This window comes from Ochotona curzoniae, unplaced genomic scaffold (assembly GCF_017591425.1).
Source record: "Ochotona curzoniae isolate NIBS_2020 unplaced genomic scaffold, NIBS_Ocur_1.0 contig_2927, whole genome shotgun sequence".
Taxonomy (NCBI): Eukaryota; Metazoa; Chordata; class Mammalia; order Lagomorpha; family Ochotonidae; genus Ochotona; species Ochotona curzoniae.
The window spans coordinates 8,019,680-8,047,464 of record NW_024465654.1 but is presented as its reverse complement, the minus strand read 5'-3'; the positions used below and the strand labels follow the sequence as shown (position 1 = coordinate 8,047,464).

At 48.2% G+C, this 27,785-nt stretch overlaps 1 protein-coding gene across 2 annotated transcripts; it reads left to right on the top strand.

Moving 5' to 3' along the window:
• Nucleotides 1-1,248: 1,248 nt before the first annotated feature.
• RPAP3 (RNA polymerase II associated protein 3) lies at nucleotides 1,249-27,785 on the top strand. 2 transcript variants are annotated; one of them, XM_040978941.1, is made up of 17 exons: nucleotides 1,249-1,452; nucleotides 1,720-1,875; nucleotides 3,634-3,774; nucleotides 6,085-6,207; nucleotides 7,466-7,593; nucleotides 10,976-11,097; nucleotides 12,396-12,466; nucleotides 12,645-12,767; nucleotides 15,021-15,148; nucleotides 17,820-17,941; nucleotides 18,320-18,390; nucleotides 18,485-18,586; nucleotides 21,994-22,208; nucleotides 23,416-23,602; nucleotides 24,633-24,730; nucleotides 26,219-26,319; nucleotides 27,483-27,785. In XM_040978941.1, the coding sequence occupies exons 1-17, from the start codon at nucleotides 1,369-1,371 to the stop codon at nucleotides 27,566-27,568; spliced, it is 2,058 nt and encodes a 685-aa protein (XP_040834875.1). In that variant the 5' UTR covers nucleotides 1,249-1,368; the 3' UTR covers nucleotides 27,569-27,785. The 2 variants fall into 2 exon arrangements, with proteins under 2 accessions (XP_040834875.1, XP_040834876.1); XM_040978942.1 differs by lacking the exon at nucleotides 6,085-6,207.

The window sequence follows — 27,785 nt, the reverse complement described above, 5'->3', positions numbered from 1 at the left end:
TGAACAAACAAGGAGCCCCTGACAGTGTCACGGGGAGGTGAGCCCCGTGGCTGCGGGAGCTGACATAGGGCTGGTGTCTGGGCCCAAGCTCTCTCTGCTCAGTGTGTCACCCTCCCCCCAAGAGGCCACTCTCACGAGGTGGACACCCCCTTTCCTGCACAGGTGCTATGCACTCACAGCATTACCGGCAGCATCCGACTGCTGCAGCTAGCAGCAGGCATGCCTGCTCGGCCCGTCCTCACTGTGGCACACCTAAACCACCAGGACTGGCTCGCCAAGATGCGTGTGCAAGCACGATTGGGGTTTACTCTCAACGGGAACAAACCAACCCGACTCTCCGCACCCTGTGGCTATCCGCGTGGCTGTGAGGTCCCAGGGAGGGACTCAGGAGAGTGGAATTTGGGGAGATCACAGAGATCTTCCAACCACTGGCTCACTCCCCCAGTGAGATGTGTGCACTGGGCCAGGCCATGGAGGTGGACAGGAAGCGGAGCAGTCGGCGCCCCTGAGTGGGATCCGTAAGTGGAGAGAGGGGCCAGCTCAACTCCACCAGGAGCACGACTCAGCACGACTCCTCTCCCGAGACGGCAGAGCACCCGGGTCCCGGGAAGCCCCTGGAGCTGCCAATCACCCGGCCGCCCCGGAGGACCCCGGACGGACGTTCTACGCAAGTGCGTGCGCAGACTTGTAGGGTGAAGTCGCGGCGGGAGTGACGACGTGAGTGCGACGGCGCGACTGCGACGCGTTGTGTGTGACGCAAGTGTGTGCGACGCGCTGCGGTGAGGTGAGCGCGGCAGAGCAGCTGAGCGGCTGAGCAGGTCTTTGCCCGAGCCTTCGTTACCCTGGAGAGGGTGTGGGGTGACCCCGGCCCCGGCCCGTGGTGTATGGAGAGCCGCCTCTGGCTTCCAAGAGGGACTGGTCCGCCTGGCTCTCCCTGGGGACTCTGCGCCCCGCGGGCACCACGGGTTCAGATCCCAGGCTCTACCTGGCTCGGGGTGGCCTTGGCTGGACAGAATGTCCACCCACGTGCCCTTTTGGAGTTGTTTGCTGGTGTCGCTCATCTGACCAGGCTCCCGAGTCCTTGCTCGGATTGGTTACTTGGTCCTTTTCTGTCACCTTTACGAGTCAGGATAGGGGTGGGTCTCGTGGCCCGTGACCCCTCATCCTGCAGCAGCCCCTGGCTCTGCCTGGACAAGCAGCCCGACTGCGCTAGTGTGTGGCCAGGAGAGAAGGGACTTGTTACCGGCCTTGCTGGAGTTGCCCCATGCTGCCTGCAGAGCGAGTAGTTGCGAGGGTTTGCCTTTCCCCTCTGCTGCCTCAGGCCTTGTGTGACCTACACCTGCCGGAAGGAGTAGAGCAGGAAGTCAGATGCCCGCACTGGCTCTGGTGGGCAGCAGCTGGCTGCCCTGGGGCCACTCGTGGATGCCGTGGCTGGCGGCTGAGCACATCTCGGTGGGAACTGCACCTAGTGTTTTCTGGGCCGGCTCCCTGCTCTGACCACACAGTGCTGGGTGCTGGTGGGACATGCGGGGGGACCCAGCATCTGTAGGGCATGCGGTGCTCTGAGCTACGGGATGGAGTGGGCTTGGGGCATCATGCACATTTTGAACTTACGGTGTCTTCATTTTATGTTGGGTTTGGGAGAGCATGGCTTCTTTGCCAGTTGAGGATTGTCTGTAACCCCTTTCTCATTGGGAATGGGTTGTTCACAACCTGTAGGTCAAAATGACATCAAGTAAAGCCTTGGAATTACAGCTGCAGGTGAAACAAAATGCAGAAGAGCTACAAGACTTTGTGAGGGATTTAGAGAACTGGGAAAAAGACATCAGGCAGAAGGATTTGGAACTCCAAAGGCAGAGTGGTGTTCCTGAAGAGGTAAGTGATGCAAGGGACGGTGTGAGAACGTCAGAGTTGGGAGAGTCTCCTTCTGAGTTGGTCTTTGTGATAATTGTGCTGACAGTACTATGATCTGGCTGAAAGGATGGCTTTGTGGTTGTGTTTAAAGGTAAACTGATACATCATGTAATACGTAGGGCATGTGTTTAGATGTTTGCGTAGATGAGTACTTCAGGAAGTTCAGAGGAAAATGAAATTACAGGGTCAGGTTATTTTAGAATCCATACATAGTATTTGTGTAATACGCATTTTACATGAACTTTTTGAACACCCCTTGTGTGTATGAAGTTCAAATTTGTTTTATCCCAAAATAAGCTTATCTTTTAATTACATTTCTATGAACATTTAAAAATTTTATATTTCAGATTTTTTGTAGAAAATACCTTTTTGCCTTGTAAAGTATTTACTTACTAGAGAGAGCTTGTGTGCACACACTTACTCCGTGCAGGCAGAATGGGGCCAGGTCTGGAGCTGAGGTTGCCCAGGTGGAGGGGCTGTCCCTGCTGCTTGCCTCTTGGCATTGGGGACGGCAGGAAGCAGCGTCCAGCTGCCCCACTATGCCATTCAGGCCTCTGCCCTGCCACGCAGACCTCGCCCCAGCCGAGGAGACGTCGAGTGGGAAGTCACCTTACCTTGTGCTCAGGCATCTTCGTATGAGGGTTAGGTCGTTTTTGAGGTTTGAATTTAGGATTGCAAATTGAAGTTGCAGGTTGAATTTCTAGACAATATTTTCTTTCTTTTTTTAATTGTTTTTAATAATCTTACTTAGTTGATTAGGGTACAAAGGGTCAAGGGCTACAGCGTGAAAGTGGGTAATACCATTGTTTCCACACTAATATTATAATTTTTTCCCTGTATCTGGGGTCAGGGGAGAAACAAAGGGAAAAGCCCCACCCAAATTCCCACCCATCCCAAGTTTATAAATTTGGTAAGATACTGTCTTTTTTTTTTTTTTTATTACAAAGTCAGATATACAGAGAGGAGAGACAGAGAGGAAGATCTTCCATCCGATGATTCATTCCCCAAGTGACTGCAATGGTCAATGCTGTGCTGATCCGAAGCTGGGAAGCAGGAACTTCCTCCAGGTCTCCTTTTGGGGGTACAGGGCCCCAAAGCTTTGGGTCGTCCTCGACTACACTCCCAGGTCAGAGGCAGGGAGCTGGATGGGAAGTGGAGCTGCCGGGATTAGAACTGGTGCTCATATGGGATACTGACACGTTCAAGGCGAGGACTTTAGCCACTAGGCCATACCGCCGGGCCCAACAATATTTTCTTATGAACAAACAGTATTCAACATTTTTCCTTTTTAATTAATTGATTTATTTGTAAGGCAGTTAGGTAGAGTGTGAGTGGTATCTTCCATTTGTGGATTCCCTCTCCAAATGATTGTGAAGGCTGAGGCTGGGCTGAGCTGAAGCCAGGAGCCAGGAACTCCTTCTGGGTCTCCTGAGTGCGTGCAGGGGCCCAAGCACTTGGGGCTTCCTTCTCTGCTTTCCCAAGTGGAGCAGCAGGGACTTGAACTGGCGCCACTGCGTAACCCACTGCACCAAAGTACTAGCCTCTTATAGACATTTTTTTTAAGCTGCAATTATTATAATGGCAGATGATAAATTTATATTCTTAGGTGTTAAGTTAAAAATTGCTTCTTAAAAATATAAATTGGTGACAATTTTAAACATCATTAGTTATACAAAAAATAGAGCAGAGTGGTGAAAACCACATACCTTTTTCTCCTAGAATTTGCCTCCTATTCGAAATGGGAATTTTAGAAGAAAGAAGAAAGTGAAAACTAAAGAATCTTCCAAAAGAATTAAAGAAGAAAACACAAAAAACAGGATAAAATCTTATGATTATGAGGCATGGGCCAAGCTGGACGTGGTGAGTTGGTGCCCTTCCTGTCTCAGCTCTTGGATAGGAATTTCTTGGAGTTTGAAGAATTGGGGGAATGTTTTACAGCCTCCCTGTTATATATGCACTGTTTCATCCTGCTGAGTTTGCTCTCAGTGAGGCAGCAGAGGAGGCAATGTTTCCTGGTGGTGGGACAGCGCGCGGTCAGGGTGGGTTCCTCTCTTTTTACAGAAGGGGTCCCTGAGGGCTGGATCTGTTCCGTAGTCTCTTCAGGGCTGCATCTTGCTTCTGACACAGGACAGGAGTGAGGGTTGGGACTGTGTGTCAAGAGGTGCATCTATTCTGTCACATGGTGACGTGGACCATGGGTATTGCTTCCAGAACCAGGTGTGTCCTCTTCCTGGAAGGGCTCCCTGCTGTTCATCCCCAGAGACAGGCTGTCCTCTACCTTGGAGGGCCCCTGCTGTCCATCCCCAGTTACCTCAGGGATACCTGTGGAGTGATTGCCAAGAGAATGTGCTTGTGCTGATGCTGGGCTGGGCTAAGTGGTCGGGCGAACAGGCCCGTCTGTCTGAGCTCTGGCCATGGCTGCTGTCCAGCAGCTGTGTTGGGACACCTGTGGCCCCGTGGTCAGTGCTCTGTCACTTGCTCAGGCTGAGCATTGTCTGCAGTTGTCCTCTCACTGCTGATACACCTGCCCAGCTGTCCTGGAGTGTGTGTGTGTGTGTGCTGACATGTCACAGCACGTCCGCTGCTTGTGTGTACTTACTGTGTGCCCATAAAAAGGAAAGTGGTGTTTAAAAATATATCATCCTGAAAAGTGTTCTCTCTCTCTCTCTTTTTTTTTTTTTTTCCTTTTTTAAGATTGATTTATTGGCTAGTCAGGGTGACAGAGATAAGCAAAGAGAAAGATCGAGCTCGCTCTCTGTAGGTCTAGCCAAGAGCCAGGAGTCCAGCACTCCCTCAGGGTCCCACCCCAGTGGGTGAGTCAGCACCCACCCCAGTGGGTGCAGGGGCCCAAGCACTCGGGCCATCTTTTTTTGTTCTTTTTTTTTTTTTTTAAGATTTATTTATCTTTATTGGAAAGGCGGATTTACAGAGAGGAAGATCTTCCATCTGATGATTCACTCCCTAAGTGACTGCAACAGCCAGTGCTTCCCTGATCCGAAGCCAGGAGCCAGGAGCTCTTCCGGCTCTCCCACATGGGTGCAGGGTCCCATGGCTTTGGGCCATCCTTGACTGCTTTTCCAGGCCACAAGCAGGGAGCTGGATGGGAAGCGGGGCCTCCAGGATTAGAACCTGTGCCCATAAAGGATCCCTATGTGTTCAAGTCAAGAACTTTAGCCGCTAGGTCACTGTGCTGACCCCTCGGGCCATCTTCTGCTGCTTTCCCAGGTGCATTTGCAGGGAGATGGTATGAAAGGACATCAGCTGGTACTTGAACCAGTACTTCCGTATGGGATGCTGTTGCTATAGCAGCGGGTTAACCAACTGTGCCTCAGTGCTGGCCTGAGCTTTCAGTATGTTTGACAGCATATGATCTTAGACACCCATGGCTTCTATGAGTTACTTGTTACCCTGAAAGAGGCTTGTAGTCAGAGAGTTAGGCTCTGGAGACTGAAGTGAGAAGCTTTTTGTGGTCAGCAGCTGTGGTCTTGGGTCTATGGTCGCCACACCACCTGGGTTCCTGAGTTGGACACACAGGAATCGGCTGGATTCCATTTTGGTCTCCTTGTGGAGAGTGTCAGTCACTGCCACTGCCCCTGGGCGGTGAGGCTGTGAGCCGTAGGGCTTGGTGCTGGGGTGCTCTGGGGTGGGACTTGTGGTATGAAGCCTCAGCACCCCACTGCCCACAGGTGGGGAGAGAGTGATGCAGCCTGCTCTGGCTCGGAGTCAGAGTCTTCAAGTCATTTACATTTTCCTCCGAGTGTGATTTTTTTTTTTTAAGAGTTATTTATTTGAAAGGCAACATTAGAGAGAGCAACCACTCTTTCATCCTCTGGTTCATTCCCCACATGGCCACAGTGGCCAGAGTTAGGCCAGAGGAAAGTCTTGAGCCAGGAGTCAGGAGCTTTGTCACATGGGTGCAGGGACCAAGCACTTAAGCCATCTTGCACTGCTTTCCAAGCCCCATTAGCTGGGACCTGGGTGGAAACTATAGCAGCCAAGACACAAGCTGGTGCCTGTACGGGGAACTGGCGTCCCGGGCACCTCTTTACCTGCTGTGCTATAGTGCGGGCCCCTCAAGATATAGTGGCCTGTAGGTCTATAAACTATAGTTGTTTAAGTTCCTGTCCTGCTGGTCGAATCACTTTGTGCGCTCCTTGCCCATGGCTTCAGGACAGCATCCTCGAGGAGCTGGACAAGGAGGACAGCACCCATGGTTCTGGGTCTCAGGAGTCTGAGTCGGAGGAAGACGGGATTCGCGTGGACTCACAGAAGGCTCTTGCTCTGAAGGACAAGGTACTACAGTGGGTTAGACTCCACAGCCAGGACAGGGAAGAGGGAGGCAGATGGGACATGAGGTAAGCTCGCTAGAGGAATCCATCCCAGAGAAGGGACCTATAGTCATAGTGCCCTGCCAGTGTGGAGCCAGGAGGGGCCGTGTGCCGGGTTGTTAGTGGCTGAAACTCCCCATTAGACACCTAAGCTTGCAGGCTGGTTAGTGAGGTCTCCGTTTCTTTCTTTCTTTTTTTAGATTTTATTTTATTTTTATTGGCAAGGCGGATATACAGAGAGGAGAGACAGAGAGGAAGATCTTCCATCCAATGATTCATTCCCCAGGCGGCCGCAACGGCCAGAGCAGAGCCAATCCAAAGCCAGGAGCCTCTTCCGGGTCTCCCACGCGGATGCAGGGTCCCAAAGCTTTGGGCCGTCCTCGACTGCTTTCCCGGGCCACAGGCAGGGAGCTGGATGGGAAGCGGGGCCGCCGGGATTAGAACCTGTGCCCATATGGGATCCCGGGTGTGCAAGGCGAGGACCTTAACCACTGCGCCATCGCGCCGGGCCCAGGTCTTTGTTTCACTGCACTTGCAGAGTCCTAGTCTCTTGATAAGCACGTGAGGATATAGCCACCCAGTCCTAAACTGTCTTGCCACATCATCAGGATGTCCATTCCAGAGGCAGGCAGGCTAGGCTCAGGTCTGAGCAGTTCCTGACCTTCCTGTTTCTCTACCGTCCACGCTGTGAGGTGACTAAGAGTATAATTGAATCTCCGGGCACTGTGGCACTGTCCCTGGCTTATTGTATTCACAGTACTGGCCCTGGTCCTGGAGTCCTGAGGGACTTCACAGATGGCCAGTGCATGGCTCTCAGTGTGGGTGCTGCACTCTCCTACCAGGAGCCTCAGGTATATGTGCTGTGCTCCACCCCACCCTGCCCATCTCTCGTGGGGTGCTGTCGTTTTTGTCTCAGACAGTCTCTGGGAATCCTGGAACATTGCACATGGTGAGGCAGATCTGTTCCGTTGCTTTTTAGAAGGCTTAGCTCTCTTCAGGTCAAACCTCCTCTCGATGTGTTTTACTTGTTTTTCTGCCAGGGCTTTTGGCTGCCAACCACAGAATGATGTACAGCAAAGGTCTGTGAAGGGCAGACATTGTGGCCAGGTGGGCTCAGCTGCTGCTTGGGCTTTCCATGTCTCCTGTTACTGCTAGTTAGTGCTGATTTGAGTAGATGAAAATATATAAACATTATTGAAAAGACCGTTTTGATTTTCTTTCAGGGAAATAAATACTTCAAGCAAGGAAAATATGATGAGGCAATTGAATGCTACACGAAAGGCATGGATGCTGACCCGTACAATCCTGTGTTACCGACGAACAGAGCATCAGCGCACCTCAGGCTGAAAAAGTAAGACATTGCCAGCAGGTGGCTGCTGTGGCTGTGGGCCGACTCAGCATCTGCTGCTGTAGCTGTGGGGCTTGACTTGGCTCTTTCATAGTAAAATATCTGGAACAGATGGACATGTTGCATTTCTATTCAACTTTTTCTAGCTATTCCCTTTCGTGAAATTACCTTTGCAATTGTGAACCTTTTTTTTTTTTTTAAGTCTTTATGTTGAAAGCGAGAGAGAGAGAGACTGAGAGAAATCTTCCATATGCTGGTCCACTCCCCAAATGGCCTCAGTAGTTGGAACTGGGCCAGTTCAAGGCCAGGAGCGTCTTCTGAAGTCTCTGACACGGGATGCAGGGACCCAAGCACTTGGGCCATCTGCTGCTATCCCAGGCCATTAGTTGGGAACTGGATGGGAAGTGGAACAGCCAGGACTTGAGGCAGCACCCATATTGGCGCTGCCTGGGATGGCTGCTTTACCTGCTGTACTGTAGTGCCTGCCCCCCACTGTGGACCTCAGTGCCCAAGCTGTGCCCCATCCCTCACTTTACTCAGGAGTCCTCAGACCCAGGCCACGGAAGGAAAGTTTGTGGAATAAAATGCATGGCAGTGAATTTTCTTCCATTACTTTGAAAGCTTTTTATTTACTATGTAATCTAGTTCATTTTCATTCTGGTAATTTTTAAAAAATTTATTTATTTTTATTGCAAAGTCAGATATGCAGAGAGGAGAGATACAGGGAGATCCTCTGTCCGATGATTTACTGCTCAAGTGACCACAACGGCAGGTGCTCTGCCAATCCAAAGCCAGGAGCCAGGAACTTTTTCCATGTCTTCCATGCGGATGCAGGGTTCTAAGGCTTTGGGCTGTCCTCGACTGCTTTTCCAGGTCAGAGGCAGGGAGCTGGATGGGAAGCAGAGCCAATGGGATTAGAACCGGCACCCATATGGGATCCTGGCACATTTAAGGCGAGGATTTTAGCTAATAGGCCACTGTGCTGGGCCCCATCCTGGTAAATGTAAGCTGTTTTCCAGGGATGAATGCTTGGCCTAGTGATTAAGATCCTGATTCTAGCTCCCAGTTCCAGCTTTCTGCTGCTGTAGGCCATGGGCATGTGGCTGGGCTCTTACTGTGCGCTTGGAAAGCCTGCATTGAGTCCCAGCTCTTGGCCACACTCGCTTTCTGAATACTAGGGCAGGACCCTGGCTGTCATAGGCATTTGACGAGTCAACCACTTGATGAGAGCAAAGTCTTCTCTGTCTAATTCTTGAATTGCCTGTCTGCCAAATAAATAAATTTATGAAAATACAATATAATCAAGACAATATAAAAATTTGTCAGCGTTTACCTTAAGTCAGACTGACTCTTTAAGTGCGTATTTAATGTTGAAGACATCAGTGTAGTGTTACGCTCACGTGACTGAGCTGTCAGGAACTCTTGAAAAGGTGAATGCTGACAAGAGGGCCTTGTCACTGTGGGGCCTGTTTGGGAATACAGACGATGGTGGCATCTGAGGCTTGACTGTTGAAGTGGCATGCTTTATGCTACTGATATCTTCACAAGCTAGGGGAATGTGTGCATCGTGTAGTATTTGATACCTAAACTTCATGAGTTCATGCAAGATGGGATAGTCGGTTGCAAAAACTGAAATCCACATGCAGTTTCTTCATAGCATACACTTTCCATGAAGTTTGGAAGATTCCTCAGGATGAATTAGGAAGAATGTTGGTTTTGAAGCTACTGTGATGCTCTTTGACATACCTGTCCCAGGCCTGCCTTCTAGTTTACCATCTGTTTTTGCTTTTTGAAGACTGATTTAGAAGGAGAGATCTGTTTGCTGGTGCCGGCCACAGCCAGGTCTTCCAGGCTGAAGATAGGAGTGGGGGTGCTCTGGCGCTCTCTTGGCAGTGAAAGTCAGCAACCCAAGTACCAAGACTTCGACTTCGTTACACTCCCAGGTGCATCTGACATGGAGTGTGGCATTCCAAGGGACAGCTTAACTCACTGTCCCAGTGCCCACTGCAGCACAGTGACCATCTGAGTACAGGAAGGATCCTCACATGTGTCTCCTACATAACGTATCCCGGACGTTGCTGTCTCACTGAGCTTTACACCTGTTGTGCTCTGTGGCCCTTGAGGCATGCCCGTTTCTCTGAATACTAGTGCAGGACTCATTGGCTGTGGGTTCTATTTTCGTTGTCTTGTTCTGCTGTTGTGACTCACTGGGTGGCTTCTTGCTCCTTCTCCTCTTTCCCCGCCCTTTTTTTCTTACTTCAGGCAGTGATGCTGGAGCATTCTGTGTGTGTGTGTGTGTGTGTGTGTGTGTGTGTGTGTGTGTGTCTGTGTGTGTGTGTGTCTGTCTGTCTGTCTCGGGGCTGGGTGTCCATTTACATTTCTCCAGGTATTGATAAAGTTCAACACCTTTTATTTATTTATTTTAAATTTGGGGCAGCGCATGCTCCCTCCCTTGCTGCTCTTGGGGAATGTCCTGGGTGTTTACCTCATCAGTGGAAATTCCTCCTTGCTAATTCCTTTAAATACCCCATCAAGATTTGGACTTGAGTTGTGCTGAACTTGTCTGTTGTCTTGTGTCTCAGTGTGGGTTTGTGGGAGAAGTTCCCACCTTCATCTTCCTCAGAGTCTTTGTCAGTATGTCACTTTCTGTTTGAGCCTGTATGAGTTCTTTGTTGGCCTGTAGAACATCAGTCACTTTGCCAAACTTCATTGTTTTTTAGGCCTGTCTCTTGATTTTTTTTTTCTTAGTTTTCTGCATAGCCCACAATGCTTCTGAGAATGTGAGTCTTATTTGTTTCCATTTTTTTAACTATTTTTTTTTCCAGTGAGATTGCATTGGTGAAGACTTATGGTACTGAGAAGGTCCTTCTTAATCCTTGCATGAAAAGGAAGGCTGCTAGCCTACCATAATCATGACTTATAGCTTGAGGGGCTTGGCACTGTGGTATAGTAGTTAAGCCTCCACCTGCAGTAACAGTATACCAAGTTCATGTCTTGGCTGCTCCATTTCCAATTCAGCTTTCTGCTTTTGGCCTGGGAAAGCAGTGCAGGATGAACTCAAGGCCTTGGCATGTTGCACTCACTGAGAGACCCGGAAAAATCTCCCGACTCCTGGCAGCAGACTGGCCCAGCTCTGACTGTTGTAGCCGTAGGAAGTCAATCAATGAGTGGGAGAGAGTTCTCCCTTTCTCTCCTCTCTGTAAATCTGCCCTTTCAGGAAAAACCAAAAAGTGCTGGCTTTACAGGCTTCATTTAATAAGGGAAGTGGACACACCTTCATTTGGGAAATCTTTTGAGGGTGTCACAAGTCAGAAACACATTTTGCAGCTTTGGTTTTAAATAATAAGTTTTGATAAATTTGGTTTGCTTCGATTTTTAATTGCAGGTTTGCTGTTGCTGAGTCTGATTGTAATTTAGCAATTGCCTTAAATCGAAACTACACAAAGGCGTATGCCAGACGGGCTGCTGCTCGGGCTGCTTTGCAGAACATGGAGGGTGCCAAAGCAGGTATTACTGTGTTCAGATCATCTTTACCTGAAAGATCCTGAGCAGCTTTAGTGATGATTGTGGAAAACTAAGTGATCTCAGGGCAGCCTTCAGAGAGCTCTGCGTAACAGGGCTTAGTTTTACAGTGTGAAAATATCTTGATGGTTTAACAATAGATGTTATATTGCTAATGGAAATTCAGCTCTGAATTTTTTGTTTTGTTTTCAGTTTAATTCAATTCATTTAAGATGCAGAGAGGAAGAGGCATCTCCTCCATCTATGGCTTGTGACAGATGGTGCTGGGCCAGAGCTAACTCTGGGGCTGGGAACTCATGCAGCTGTTGGCACAGAGGGCAGGGACCCAGGACTGGGAACTCGTGCAGGTGTCGGCACTGGGGGCAGGGACCCAGGACTGGGAACTTGTGCAGGTGTCGGCACTGGGAGCAGGGACCCAGGACTGGGAACTCGTGCAGGTGTCGGCACTGGGAGCAGGGACCCAGGACTGGGAACTCGTGCAGGTGTCGGCACTGGGAGCAGGGACCCAGGACTGGGAACTCGTGCAGGTGTCGGCACTGGGAGCAGGGACCCAGGACTGGGAACTCGTGCAGGTGTCGGCACTGGGAGCAGGGACCCAGGACTGGGAACTCGTGCAGGTGTCGGCACTGGGAGCAGAGACCCAGGACTGGGAACTCGTGCAGGTGTCGGCACTGGGAGCAGGGACCCAGGACTGGGAACTCGTGCAGGTGTCGGCACTGGGAGCAGGGACCCAGGACTGGGAACTCGTGCAGGTGTCGCACTGGGGGCAGGGACCCAGGACTGGCACCGTTGGTTGAACCCAAGCATGTTGAGGGCAAGGCTGATTCTACTTCATCTCAACCCTGTGCCGTGTAGGGCCAGTGTCTTGTAATAAAAGGTCGTGTCACTGCTGTAAGGCAGCCTAAGCAGAACTCCTGATTGTGTTTATTGTGACTCCTCTCGTTTCATAAAATAGATCGCGTAGCATGAATCAGAATGTGTGCCAAAAGCTGATATTTGGCTGTGCTGTGCTGCTTTGTGATTTTAGTAGGTGTGGCTCAAAATGGCAGATGTCTTCTGCGGGACTGGGGGGAAGCTTGTCCTAGGGTTTGGTCTGTCCTGGGAGAGGCCTGGTGGTGGACCTCCCCCACCTCCTCTTGCTGTAGGACAGCTGCCTGTCAGTTGCACATAAAAGTGATCATTTTGTGATTATGCAGGATTTAATAAGGAGTACAGTTCTGTTGGCTCAGTGATACACTTAGGTTTCTGAATATCTTTCAGAAATTCTTTTCTGTTTTACTTAGATTATGAGAAAGTGTTAGAATTGGAACCAGGTCACTTTGAAGCAACAAATGAACTGAGGAAGATTAATCAGGTAAGCTGTAGTTATTATGTAAAATACTTTATTTGACAAAGTAGAGCTTTCTGCTGAGTTTGTGCACTGATTTTTTGGTACACAGATGATAAGATTTTAATTGTAGTTTTACTAGATGATTTTGTGAGTTGAGGCAGTGTAGCATGAAGACCCTGAGCTGATCCTGCTTGTTTATTAGACCTTTCAGTCTGAAGGGAGCTCACAGCCTGCTGGAGTCGCCATGGAGAAGAGGCCCCCCGAGGGAGAAGGAGCAGCCACGGAAGAACGGAAGCGGCAGCAGGCCCTGGCGCAGAAGGACCTGGTAATCCTCGGGCTCTCGACAGTGCTGCTCTGCTGTCTGCTCGGTGGCTGTGAGGTGTCTGCACTCTCTCACATCCTGTTCTTCAGTAGCAGCTGGAAGTGAAATTCATGGAGACCTTTGAAGCCAGCTAACTCAGCATTTGAGTAATCAGGAACCTGTCATGGATTTCTTTTTATTTATTTTTTTCAAGATGTATTTATTTTGATTGCAAAATCAGATATATATAGAGAGAGAAAGAGAGAGGAGAGTCAGAGAGGAAGATCTTCCATCCGATGGTTCACTCCCCAAGTAACTGCAATGGCCGAGCTGCACCGATCTGGAGCCAGGAGCCTGCAGCTCTTCCGGGTTTCCCAAGCGGATGCAGGGTCCTAAGGCTTTGGGCCGTCCTCAGCTGCTCTCCCAGGCCACAAGCAGGGAGCTGGATGGGAATGGAACTGCTGGGATTAGAACCAGCGCCAATATGGGATCCTGGCGTAATCAAGGCAAGGCCTTTAACTGCTAGGCTATGGCGCCGGGCTTTTTATTTTTTTATTTTTTCTAAAGGTAGACATGCAGAGAGAAGGAGAGACAAAGACCCTCCATCCACTGGTTCACTCCCCAAGGGGCTGTGATGGCTGGAGCTGAGCCAGTCCGGAGCAGGAGCTTTTTCAGGTCTTGTACATGTTTGCAGGCCCTAGGCTTTGAGCTATCCTCTACTGCTTTTCCAGGTCATAAGCAGGGAACTAGATGGAAAGTAGAGCCGCCACTAGTGCCCACAAGGGATCCCAGTGCATGCAGGGAGAAGATTTAGCCACTAGGCTGTCATGCCGGGCCTGTCACGTGGATTTTTTTTTTTAAGATTTATTCATTTATTTATTGGAAAGTCAGATATACAGAGAAGAGGAGAGACAGAGAGGAAGATCTTCCATCCGATGATTCACTCCCCAAGTGAGCGCAACGGCCGATGCCGATCCGAAGCCAGGACCCAGTAACTTCTTCCAAGTCTCCCACGCGGGTGCAGGGTCCCAAAGCCTTGGGCCATCCTCGACTGCCTTCCCAGGCCACAAGCAGGGAGCTGGATGGGAAGTGGGTCCGCCGGGATTAGAACCGGTGCCCATATGGGATCCTGGCGCGTTCAAGGTGAGGACTTTAGCTGCTAGGCCACCGCGCCGGGCCCACATGGATTTGTTTTTACAAAGATTTATTTTTATTGGATAGTCAGATTTATAGAGAAGAGGCGAGACAGAGAGGAAGATCTTCATTCGCTGATTTGCTCCCTAAGCGGCCGTAACAGCTTGAACTGAGCCAATCCAAAGCAAGGAGCCAGAAGCCTGTTCCAGGTCTCCCATGCGGGTGCAGGGTCCCAAGGCTTTAGGCCGTCCTCGACTGCTTTCCCAGGCCACAAGCAGGGAGCTGGATGGGAAGTGGGTCCGCCGGGATTAGAACCAGTGCCCATATGGGATCCTGGCACATTTGAGGTGAGGTCTTTAACCACTAGGTCATCGTGCTGGACCCAGTGGGTTTCTAAGAAATTACATAATTATGGAGACATTTAAGTTTGGGAAACAGAATAGTGTTGGCAGATTTTTGCATATGTTTGATAGAGAAATGATTTTTAACACACGAGTAAATTATAGAATAGTGTTGGCAGATTTTTGATATAGAATGAGTTTAACACAAGTAAATTACAGTTTTTTCTTCAGTGTACTTTCTCATGAACTCACACTGCACCGCTTCTGATGGAAGTTCCTTTACAGATCCTCCTTAGGTTGAATTTAACATGTCTATAACACTTCTTGAGCTCACAGAGAACGGCTTATTAAATCCTTAAGGAATTTTGGTTGTGATATGTGACTAATTTTAATGACGTAAAAATGCAATGTGAGCTATGAAGTCTAGTAGTTAAATTTATTCTACATTTAGGTGTTGGGTGTAACTGAAGGGGCTGGGAGTGCTTTGTAGTGCTTTACTGTGTTCTTCACAAAAGTTATTTGAGTTGTGAAATGCTTGTGTGCAGCTTCTAGTGAAACTATTGATGTGTATTAACTGAGCCTTTATGAAATGTATAATATTGAGAGCTATGATCAGGAGAGTAGTTTGCACTGGAGAGAACGTGCAGTAACCTGAACTCGCACGTTCTAAGCCCCGTCTCCCGGGCTGCGCTGTGTGCTTGACTTGCCGTCTGATTCTGATGGATGCCCTTGGAGTGTTGAAGATTTGAATTCATTTAATTTTTTTTTTATTCCTTTCCATGCTATGCTTTAATATGTATAGGGGAATATATTTTTCAAAGAGGGGAGATATGAAAAGGCTATTGAATGCTATACCCAAGGAATGGCAGCCGACAGCACCAATGCCCTTCTCCCTGCCAACAGGGCAATGGCTTACCTGAAGATACGGAAGTGAGTATCCGTTATAGCTTAATGCTGTTTTAAGATGAAAATGTGCTGTAAATGGCATGTTAACTGGTATTGACATATGCTTGTTTTTCCTCTAACACTACAAAATACAAGCAATAATTAAAATGTAGGCAAGTTAAAAAATTGTTTTAGGGCATGTGGAATGAAGGTTTGAATAAGGATGCCTTAAGATGATATTCAGCACGGATAGAAGGTGTTGATTAGCGAGCGGCTGTGACTGCAGCGTTTGAAGGGAGATCAGGAAATGGCAAGGTCTGCTGTGTGGTGCAAGACACCTTACGTCCTTGACATCACGGTGATGGACTCTGGAGGAACTGTGCAGCCAGCAGTTAACTGGACAGCTGCAGTCACAGGCAGACAAGCAGTGGGTTAGGTGACTATAGACAGGACACTCAGTGGGCTAGGTGAGTGTAGACACAGGCTGACACATGGTGGCTTATGTGACTGTAGACAGATACATGATGGGTTGTTTGGTGCTTCTAAAACTGCTTTTACTACCTGATATTTGCACAAAGAAAGCTAACATTTCGTTTAGAGCTAGTGAAACTTTGATGGTCACTTTTTCTCATCCACATTTTCGCATCTCCCAGGATGAAATTCGGGACTTTGTGTTATGTATTTAGCCTCAGTTATGGTGTCATGAAACACGGACACATTCTTCTTGATTTTCAGAGTCAAGGTCATGTTAGCCCTTTCTAGGTAATGAAAAGTTTGGCTTGTCCCGGCCAGGAACTGTGCATTGTCTTGGCATCATAAAGCTTGAGTTCTTTGGTGTCACTAGTGGCAAGATAATACCCTCTTGTAAGTGAGAGATCATAGTCACATTGGAGAGATCTAATTTATTATATTAATTTTATCTTGATAGTTGACAATTGCATTGATACACTATGTAAAATATACTTTAAAGTAAAAGAATCATAATGTTTTATATATTTTTAAAAATTTATTTATATTTATTGGAAAGTCAGATTTACAGAGTGAAGGAGAGACAGATAAAGATCTTCCATCCACTGATTCACTCTCCAAGTGGCCGCAATGGCCAGAGCTGGGCTGTTCCAAAGCCTGGAGTTAAGAGCTTCTTTTGGGTCTCCCACACGGGCACAGAGTCCCAAGGCTTTGGGCCATCCTCAGCTGCTTTCCCAGGCCACAAGCAGGGAGTTGGAAGGGAAATGAAGCAGCCAGGATACTAACTAGGTTCCTATGGAGGATCCTGGCTTATGCAAGGCAAGCACTTTAGCCATTAAGCTACTTGTGCTGAGCCCAAGGATTTATTTCTTTATAAAGAGTTACAGAGGGTCTGAAGCGATAGTGTAGTGGTTAAAGTTTTCACATTGCAGGTGCCGGAATCCTACATGGGCGCTGGTTCTAATCCCGGCGGACCCACTTCCCATCCAGCTCCCTGCTTGTGATCTAGGAAAGCAGTCGAGGATGGCCCAGTGCTTTGGGACCCTGCACCTGCATGGGAGACCCGGAAGAGCTCCTGGATCCTAGCTTCCGATTGACTCAGCTTCAGCCGTTTTGGCTGCTTGGGGAGTGAATCATCAGATGAAAGATCTTCCTCTCTGTCTCTCCTCCTCTCTGTATATCCGCCTTTCCAATAAAAAATAAATAAATCTTTAAAAAAAAAAAGTTACAGAGAGAATGAGAGAGAGGGCTCTTCCATCCACTGGTTTGCTCCCCAGATGGTTGCAACAGCTGAGGCTGTAGGCAGGGACCCAAGTGTGTGGGCCATTGTCTGCAGCTTTCCCAGCAGTAGCAGTAGGCTGGATCAGAAGTGGAGCAGCCAGGATATGAACCAGCGCCCACGTGGGGTGCTGCAGGCGGTAGCTTTCCAAGTTGTATCATAGCACTGACCACCCTGGGCACACAGCCATTACTGCTGCCTTCCAGGTTTGCCTTAGCAGGAAGCTCAGTCAGGAGCTGGAACTGCTCGTCAAACCCAGATGTGGTGTGACTTGTATATGCTTTTTAAAGACTTCTTTCTTTCTTTACTTACTGGAAAGGCAGATCAGATTTATGGAAAGACAAAGATCTTCCGTCCGTTGGTTCATTCCCCAAGTGGCTGCAACAACTGGAGCTAAGCCAGTCCAAAGCTGGGAGTCCCTCTGGGTCTCCCATGTAGGTGCAGGATCCCACAGCTTTTGGCTTTTCTCCACTACTCTTGTAGGCCACAAGCAGGGAGCTGGATGGGACATGGAATAGCAAGAAATTGGCACCCACATGGAAGTGCAGTGCTTGTAAGATGAGGATTTAGCCATTGAGTCATTGAGCTGGGCCCCTATATGCTTTTTAGATGAGTAATTATGGGGCCAGTAATCAGTGATGTAGAAGGTTAAACTTCCACCTATGGTGCCAGCTTCCTGTATGGACACTGGCTGCTCCAAACCGGCTCTCTGCTAATGTGCTTGGGAAAGCAGCAGGGGATGACTCAAGTTCTTGGACTCCTGCACACACATGGGAGACCTTGATGGAGTTCCTGGCTCCAAGGTCCAGCTCTGGTCAGTGGCTGGTGTTTATGGAGTGGAAAGTGTATGAAAAATCAGTCTCTTCTCTTTCTGTAAATCTGCCATTCAAATAAATAAAAAAATCTAAAAAATATTATTAATTAGTTAGCATGAAGTCTCTGCAAGCTGCATTTTGCTTTGTTCAATAGATTCCGAGAGGCTGAAGAAGACTGCACATGCGCCATTTCCTTAGACGGCTCGTACTCCAAAGCTTTTGCCAGAAGAGGAACAGCAAGGAACCTTTTAGGAAAGCTGAGTGAAGCCAGGCAGGGTAAGACCCTTGTGGTGGCACTTGGCTTGGCCCAGAGCGCATGAAGTGTTCTGGGCCCGGGTCCTCCTAGCCCAGAGCAGTGTGCTTGCTGCAGGGGTCTCACCAGGGCACCCTCAGACTTGGCCCCAGAAATTGATGGAATTTGAATTACAGCTGAGAAGGGAAACATGAGGAAGGGCAGGATGGCAAGGGTAGCGGTGCCTCCTTTGTGTCATATGTGACGTGGGCTGCAGAAGGGACTCTGGACACCGTGGGGAGCAGCGGAGGTGCCCGTGGCTCGTCAGGCCTTGTCCCCTTCCCTGCTGGTCTCTGAGGAAGACACCTGATACATCTTCCCCTCCATCACATGATTCAGTTCTTTACATATTCTCACTTTAGATTTTGAAACTGTTTTACTCCTGGAACCTGGAAATAAGCAAGCGGTGACTGAACTTTCCAGAATCAAAAAGGTAAGGCTTCTTTCACAACAAGGTGAAAGTGAAGCATTTTGTTTTATTAACCTGAGAGTGTTTTGATCTCTGTGATTATGTGTTGATTTCCCAGGAATTGATTGAGAAAGGGCTGTGGGACGAGGTCTTCCTTGAGTCCACACAGAGGCAGAACGAGGTGAAGCCAGCTGGGAAGCCACCGCAGCCTGGAGCCTCTGTGAGTGCCGGTTTGTTTTATTCCTGCCCTGTGTCATGCTCATGGCATCGGAAGCCACAAAGCTTTCCTCAGGGCTGTGGAGTCCCTGGTTACAGCAGCAGGGACAGCCAGAGGGGCAGTCAGCTCTGTCTGCTGTGGAGCAGCTTCTGCAACTTTGTGAGCGTCGAGCCGTGTTGAGGTTAGCAGCATGAGCCTCAGAGTGAAGGAGGAGGCCCTTTGTCTACCTGTGGGTGCCCTGATCCTGAGCCATGAGGCTTCACCTGAGCCCCTGAAATCTTAGCCCTTTAGATTGAGAGTAACTCACAGATTTGTTTATCCCAAAGGCAGTAATGTGCATGAAGGCTAAAGTGATTCCTAGTGAAACTGTCCGTTTCCTCTTCTTCCATCAGGGTGGTGAGGTCTCCTGGTCTCTGAGGGACAGAGGAGGGTGTCAGGACCTCAGGTGAAACCAAGCCAGATTCCTGTGTGCCCACGGGGCAAGGACCCTCTGCGGGCACTGCAGGAAACTTGTCAGGATTGTTGGTTCAGTGTTCCATTTTATTTCATTTATCTTGTTTTTCTATTTCTGCATGTCAAAACACCTTTCTACTTGATCCTTCCTGTTTGTTAATTTTTCTTAGTTTTCAAAATTAGAGCCTATACTTTTGAGTCAAACTTGTAAAAAGGGAGTGACATGAGCTTCTGCTCCATCTTTTCTTTCTGTGGTAGTGTCGGTGCGACTGTAACCCCAGCCCTCCACCGCCTCCTCTCAGCCCTTCGATCCCTCAATTACATGTCTGCTGTCAATGACAAAATTCAGTTTAATTTTGCCAAGTTTTTACTTTTTCATTTTCACTTTATTTGAAAAGCAGAGAGAAAGCACGCATTTCCACTGGGTGTGATGACCAAATTCCTGTGACAGCTAAGCCTCAGCCAGGGGCCCACATCCTCGAGCATCTGGGCACCTCCAGGTGGAGTGGGGCATTCTGGGTGCCATCCTGATGGTAGTGCCCAGTGTGATCCCTGCTCCAGGTTTTGGTCTCAGATAGGACCACATTGATCTGGTGAATGTCACTGTTTATCAGCAATCATTATGCATTTTTTATACTAATAGCCAATCCAGGTCCATATCTGGGTACAAAACTGTTGCTGATTTGCTTCCCTAAAAAGCAAAAGTCTCTGCTTAATTGCCTTTTCTTTAGATATAACTTGGGCCGTCCTCGACTGCTTTCCCAGGCCAGAAGCAGGGAGCTGGATGGGAAGCGGGGCTGTCGGGATTAGAATAAATGGGATCCTGGACATGCAAGGCGAGGACCTTAACCACTGCGCCATCGCGCCGGGCCCTAACTATTAAATTTTTTAAAAAAGATTGATTTATCTTTATTGGAAACACAGATCGGATTTACTGAAAGCAGAAGGGACAGAGAGAAAGATCTTCATTCACTGGTACATTCCTCAAATGACTGCAAAGGCCAGAGCTGAGCCGATCTGAAGTCAGGAGCCAGGAACTTATTCTGAGTCACCCAAGTGGGTACAGGGTCCTGAGGCTTTGGGCCATCTCCTACTGCTTTCCCAAGCTATAAGCAGAGAGCTGGAAAGTAAGTGGAGCAGCTAGGACACACACTGGTGCCCATATGGGATCCAGGCATTTGCAAGGTGAGGATTTAGTCATTGAGCCATCACACTGGGCCCAATTATTGAATTTAATATATATCTCAGAGTAAGGCTTTTATATAAATTTAACTACACAGTTGTAACAAGCAGTTTAAAGAGAAAAGGTTTTTGTTTGTTTGTTTTCCAGAGCTGAATTTCAGGGCCATCATTGTGGTGGAGTGGGTTTAGTTGCTACCTGTGATGCCAGCATCCCGTATCAAACCCAGTTTGGAGTACCGACAATTCCAGTTTGCATTCAGCTGCCTGTTGGTATGCCTAGGAAGGTAGCAAAACGTGATACAAACACTTGGGCTACTGCCTTCATCCTGGCTCAGGCCAAGCATGTGCAGCTATCTGGAGAGTAAACCAGCAGATGGACCATCTCTTTTAATTCTGTCAAATAAATTAACAAACCTTTTCAAGTTTCAAACACAGTAGAGAATGCAAACTTCCATTTTCTGTTCTTCTGTAGCTGCTGTTAATATTTACATTTAAGAAGGCACTGTCTTACCTATTTATCTTCTGTACCCTGGTGGGGCATAGATCCTCTGTAGTTCTATGCATCTGGCACTGGTGGTGATAATGAAGAATGTTATGTTTTATTCCATAGGAGAGTGACATGAATATAAGCTGAAAATGTTGAAAATGCTTACAGTGATCCAAGTGAACATTAGATGAAATTTAATCAGTTGAAAACCTTTGATGGTTATCTCTTATTAATACTGCAGACATTTGATCAATCTGTAACCTTGGGGTTTTATTGAGCTGCTTTTTATATATTTAGAGAAGGCTATTAGTTTTTGTTTTTTTTTCTTAAAGATTTATTTATTTATTGGAAAGTCAGATATACAGAGAGGAGGAGAGACAGAGAGGAAGATCTTCCATCCGACGATTCACTCCCCAAGTGAGCAGTGGCCGATGCTATGCCGATCCGAAGCCAGGATCCAGGAACCTCTTCCAGGTCTCCCACATGAGTGCAGGGTCCCGAAGCTTTGGGCCATCCTCGACTGCTTTCCCAGACCACAAGCAGGGAGCTGGATGGAAAGTGGAGCAGCTGGGATTAGAACCAGCGCCCATATGGGATCCTGGCGCGCTCAAGGCGAGGACTTTAGCCACTAGGCCACCAGGCCGCTGGGCCCCTAGGTTTTGTTTTTTTGAATTGATTTAAGAGAATGAGGAAACGAGCGCGACAAGAGTGACAACAAGAGTGAGGGAGGGTGGTCACACAGCATTCTCTGTGTTGGTTCACTCTAAGATGCCTGGAAAAGTTAGGGTTGGGAGGGGGCGGCCTTGAACTCAATCTAGATGTCCCGTTAGGCCCAGGATAATCCCTGAGCCTCACTGCCAGCTTCCAGTAGAAAGCTAGAGTCAGGAGCCAGGCCCGGCATGGTAGCCTGTGTTGTTTTCATCACAGCTGCACCCATGCTCCCCCTCTGTCAGCCGCTCTGTTTTCTGGTGGGGCTGTTTTGGGTTGTCTTTCTTTGCTTTATTGCATCTGAACAAGTGTTGACTATTGGGTATGACACACAAGCAGCCTTCACCTTCCACCCTTGTCACTGAGCTGCTGTCTGTGTAGCCTTCCCTGGTGCTGGGTCGCCCTTCCCATTTCCTTAGCACTTGGTGCTGTGCAAGTGCCTGGTGGCTTCTGGTGTCTACACAGACTCTGCCCTAATTGACACTATGTCGGATTCGTTTGTAAGTGGTATGTCCGCTACTACAACACCATATTGTGTTCTTCTGTGTGCTGATTGAAGAACCAACTCTAATTGATTTAGAAACAACTCAGGAACATTGTTATTGAAGAAACTGGAAATGTAGACAGCACAGCCACTGCCGCCATAAGTACTGATCCTGCTGAACTAGCCAGCGCAGAAGCTGCTGCGAGCACCACACAAGATAATTCAAGCCAGGAGGGTACTTTGGCCATCAGTGACATGCCAAGAACAAAAGTGTTGAAAATAGAAGAGACAAGTGACACCTTGCGCCTGCAGTGAGTAGACATACTGCCGTGTGAGTGGGCATGGGGTAGTGCGTGGATGTGGTGCAATGAGTGGACATACTGCCGTGTGAGTGGGCATGGGGTAGTGCATGGATGTGGTGCAGTGAGTGGACATACTGCCATGTGAGTGGGCATGGGGTAGTGCGTGGATATGGTGCAATGAGTGGACATACTGCCGTGTGAGTGGGCATGGGGTAGTGCGTGGATGTGGTGCAATGAGTGGACATACTGCCGTGTGAGTGGGCATGGGGTAGTGCGTGGATATGGTGCAATGAGTGGACATACTGCCGTGTGAGTGGGCATGGGGTAGTGCGTGGATGTGGTGCAATGAGTGGACATACTGCCGTGTGAGTGGGCATGGGGTAGTGCGTGGATGTGGTGCAATGAGTGGACATACTGCCGTGTGAGTGGGCATGGGGTAGTGCGTGGATGTGGTGCAGTGAGTGGACATACTGCCGTGTGAGTGGGCATGGGGTAGTGCGTGGATGTGGTGCAGTGAGTGGACATACCCTGTGAGTGGATGTGGTGTAATGAGTGGATGTACCCTGTGAGTGGACGTGGTGCAGTACATGAGGTCATCAGGCTGAGGGAAGGAATACTGTCCTTATGTGAGTTTCCTGGCTCAGGTTCTCTCTGCACTTGTAATTACTGTGGGGAACTTCATGAAGGTTTGAACAAGTTGGATTTGTTCATTTTCTTTTCTAGAACTTAATGTAAATGTTTCACTATATAGGATAATATTGAACACATAGATGAATGGGGTTTAGGTTTTGAAACTTATATATTCTTACATTGCCAGCCACTAAATGTAACTACATTTTTGGTGTTTAGACTGTGAACTTCAGGAGTAGGTTTGCATAAAGTGACGGGTGGATTGTGACTGGACAGGCTGTTAGAAGTCAGAAGCGCTGCTTCCTTTCTGGAGCATCTTGAAACCATGAGGTTTCAGAATTGTGGAAGACAGGCTTGCTGCGCAGGGTGCAGCCCGGGCCTGCTGTGTCCCAAAGGGGGCCTTGCCCATCACCCCACGGTGAGAATGCCCAGCCTAGCCAGTAAGGACATGATCTGTGTGAATAATAATGTGTACATATTATTAGCTGAGATGATTGAGTACTGTATGATCTAAGTCAGTAGTGCAGTAGTAACAGCATGATTGATGGGAGATCTCCAAGTGACTGATGCCTGTGACTGGTTGCAGCCCACAGGCCAGGCTGAGGCCAGGTGGACAGCAGCCTCCCTCGGAGAAGTCGGCTGCAGAGGTGGGACCAGTGCCTCCTCACTTGGCCACGACTGCTCTCCCTCCGGTTCCTGCAAACTCTTTTCAACTTGAATCTGATTTCAGGAGACTGAGAAGTTGTCCAGATGCACTGTACCAGTACTTGAAGGTGAGGAGCAGACTGCTGTCATGAAGAGATCAGGACTACTTCATCACTGCATAGTCACAGTGCCATGTTGGACGTGTGGGGTTGGGTCGTGCAGGCGCTTTTAATCCAACGTGTGTATCACCCTGACCTCTGGCGAACCTCAGCACACTTTGGGAACAGGCAGAGATGAGCTGCATTTGACTTAAGTGTCATCACCTTCAAGTTGGGGGCAGGGAGTTGAAGCACGGCGAGTTCACTTCCTGAATATGAGTGGGTTGAATCTCATCTTAGCAAATTCAGCAAATAGTGGGTTAGCGCAGTCTTTCCAAGTTTGAACACAATAGCACTCCCTTACAATGACGGTGCTACACAGTTGACTTCAGCTACATTCCTCTGTGTAGTTCTTTATTTTCAAGTCTGTCTCTCAGAGGTGCTCACAGGTCCCTGTCTCAGGTGGTGGTGTCTTTCCTCGGGGTGGAGTGGTTCCTGGTGGCTCTGACGCAGAGCCCCGGCTCTTGTACCTCGGTGGGGCCAGTGTCCTCCCTGGTGGCCACTCTGACATGGAGCCCTCATAGAGGGGAGGATGAGGCATAGTCAAGATGATGCAGATGACACAGGAAGCTTAGCCCTAAGTTTGAACCTGTGGAGGATGCTGCCAGTGGCCAGGAGACATATCCTCCCTGAGAGGTGGTTTTCTTATAGCTCAGTCTCAAAGAAGTGCCCATGTCAGTCAGGTGAGGGAGGGCGGGGAAGAGTGTCCACCTGAGCCAGGGCCCCAGGGAGGACGGGTAGCTGGGTGGAGAGAATAGAGCAAGGAGGTGGATCCTGAGGTCGCAGCAGCAGGAGCAGGTGCTGGGCCTGCACAGGGGGTCCTTGTTGGTTTTTACATCTTAGCACAACCTTGTGTTTGTCGCCTTAGAAACTCTAGTGCCTCTCAGTGGGGTTATTCTTGAGCTTTCTCCTTAGCAGCTATGTAATTAAAATGTGTGAGGACTAGCATATTGTGAGAATGGGACAATATGTGAGAAATATCTTCTGTATTTTTTCCAAGCAAATTGAGCCATCCCTGTATCCTAAGTTGTTTCAGAAGAACCTGGAACCAGATGTGTTCAACCAGATCATTAGGATTCTGCATGATTTCTACATTGAGTAAGTTGACTTCTGGGGTTATCTGGCTTGAATGCCTGTAGATGAAGTGCTCAGGACGGACATATTGCATGTGGACTTGGGACTGTTGGTATATACGTGACCGGATCTGGTGAGATGGCGCTTGATTCTAAACACAAAATTCAGGTCTATGTCATGTGCATCTTACACATGTAGCCTCAAGGAAACTTCATGCATTATTTCTTTTTATTTTTTTAAATTTAAAAAATTTTTTATTTTTTTAAAAGATTTATTTTATTTTTATTGGAAAGGCAGATATACAGAGAGGAGAGACAGAGAGGAAGATCTTCCGTCCAATGATTCACTCCCCAAGTGAGCGCAACGGCCGATGCTATGCCGATCTGAAGCCAGGAGCCTCTTCCGGGTCTCCCACTGCGCCATCGCGCCGGGCCCTATGCATTATTTCTAATAATTTTGTTCATGAGAGATGTTTTTTTCCCTACAGATTTATTTCATTTATTTAAAATGTAGAGTCACAGAGAGAGGAGAGAGACAGATACATATAGAGAGATCTTCCACCTACAAGTTCATTGTTCAAACAGTTCAAATGGCCAGGACAAGGCCAGACCAGAGCCAGGAGTCAGGAGCTTGCTCCAGGTCTTCCATGTGGGTGCAGGGGCTCAAGGACTTGGGCTGTCTTCCATGGCTGTCAGGCATGTTAGCAGGGAGAAGGACAGCCTGGACCAAAACAGGTACCTATAGGAGATGCTGGCATTACATGGGGTAGCTCTGCTTGCTGTGGCACAATGCCAGCTCCAAAACAAAGTTTTATCCTGTAATTTTCTACTATGACGTCATGGAATTCAAAATGTTCCTGGTTTTGGCTGTTGGGATTAGTAATGCGCCACTTGAACTGGCATGTTGGGATAGCCTTTCCAATGGTGGAAGCATTATTCTCCTTGATGTAGTAGTAACCTGTGGATGATAGAACTAGTTTTCTAGTAAATTCTACTGTTACAGAGATGATGGATACAGACAGCAAAAAGAGAAAATGAAGTGAGATGACAAATAACTTGCTAAGTTTTTCCTAGAGAAAAGTTTGTGTGTGGGAATGGTTTGTTTGAAGTACAGCAAGCTTCTGTGCTGAGCTCCAAACTGAGGGCTGAATGGCCATGGTGGCCGAGAGTGCTGGCTCGTCTTGGGTGGGGCATCACGTTCATTGACTGTGAGAATCTTCACTGACCTGGTTCAGTGTGAGTGCTGTTAGAGCCAACTGAATTGGGCGGGTGTGAAATCTCGCTGGGTGGGGTGACCAGTCTCAGTGACTGGTCTGGGTGTTAAGTCTCCTCACGACTTGGTCCAGTGTGAGGTCTACTCATTAAGAGTTTGATCACCTTGTTCATAGACAGGATCTTGTGAAGAAAGGAAATAACATCTTAATTATGTGTGGTCAGAAATACAGTGTCAGTGAATACACTTAAGTGAGCTACTTGTTTGTGATAATTTGTTTTAATTCTTGGATCTTTTCAGGAAAGAGAAACCATCACTCATCTTTGAAGTCTTACAGAAACTTTCTGAATTGAAGAGGTTTGAGATGGCAGTGATGTTTATGTCAGAAGCAGAGAAAAGGAGTAAGTTATGACAAAAGAGCTTTCTCAGGGCTATTCATTATCTGTTCTTCCTTTCATGGAAGATATTGTAGCAGTCACTCACTTTTTACTACATATAAAGTATCTGTAATTAGCTAATTAGAATCAAGTTAGAGTTGCAGTTAAGCACAATAAAATTTTTTTTAATTTTAAATATTTATTTGAAAGTGTTGCAGAGAGAGGCAGAGAGATGGAGAGAACAGGAAAGAAGATCTTCCATCTGCTGTTACAGCAGAGACAGCCAGGGCTGGGCCAGGCCAAGGCAGCCAGGACATTCATTTGGTCCCCATTCTATTGGCTGGGGCCATGTGCCTGAGCTCTCTTCTGATGCTTTCCTGGCAGGAGAAGCCAGGGCTTGAACCGGGCCTCACATGGCCTGTTGGGTTGCAGACAGTGACTTACCCTTCTCTGCCACTGCACAGTGAACTTGAAGCTATTAGAAGGTGTGGATGTGAGTGTCCCTCATGTTTCATAAAAGGGAAGGTAATTCAGATGACACAGGAAGCTTAGCCCTGAGCTTGAACCTGTGGAGGATGCTGCCAGTGGCCAGGAGACATCTCCTCCCTGAGAGGTGGTTTTCTTATAGCTCAGTCTCAAAGAAGTGCCCATGTCAGTCAGGTGAGGGAGGGCGGGGAAGAGTGTCCACCTGAGCCAGGGCCCCAGGGAGGACGGGTAGCTGGGTGGAGAGAATAGAGCAAGGAGGTGGATCCTGAGGTCGCAGCAGCAGGAGCAGGTGCTGGGCCTGCACAGGGGGTCCTTGTTGGTTTTTACATCTTAGCACAACCTTGTGTTTGTCGCCTTAGAACATCTACGTGAGGATCCCTCCTCACCATCCACCCTGCCCCCCATTCCACTCAGGGACAGGAACGTGGTCAGTAACGTTATAGAATACAAAAAGCCATCTCCAGCGTGGTTTGTAGCTCCTTTTGCCAACTTTCCATTTAGAGTATTAGACAGTTTGTTCTAGAAGAAAATACGGTGGTCGGTTGGTGGGCTGCCTAGCAAGAGACTGTGCTGCAGCATTCATGGGGCTTGCTGCTGCCTTGGGCACAGAACGTCTCTACCCCGGAGTCAGGTTGCTCCCTTCAGCTGTGTTGTGGTTAATCTGTACAAGAGGCAAGTGGAGCATTTCCCTTCTTTTCCAGCTGTGCGTGCATTGCTCAGTCACGTGGATGGAGCAGGGCTTGGGGGACGACCCCTTGACGACCTCAGGAAGAGGTATGGAGGCTGAGCGTCCTGTGGTGGGCGTCACTGTGAATTTAATGGATAGTTTATGGAAAATAAAGTGTTTTACTTTTTAAGAAAATAAACCAAAAAGGACTGCCTTTGGAATAAGCTGGTTAGCTAATGTGATTATTGTTTAACTTGTGATTAATGTATTCAGAGAAGTATTTAATATATTTTTCTGGAAATAAAAATGTTTGCAGTGAAGTGTATTTTTAAGGATT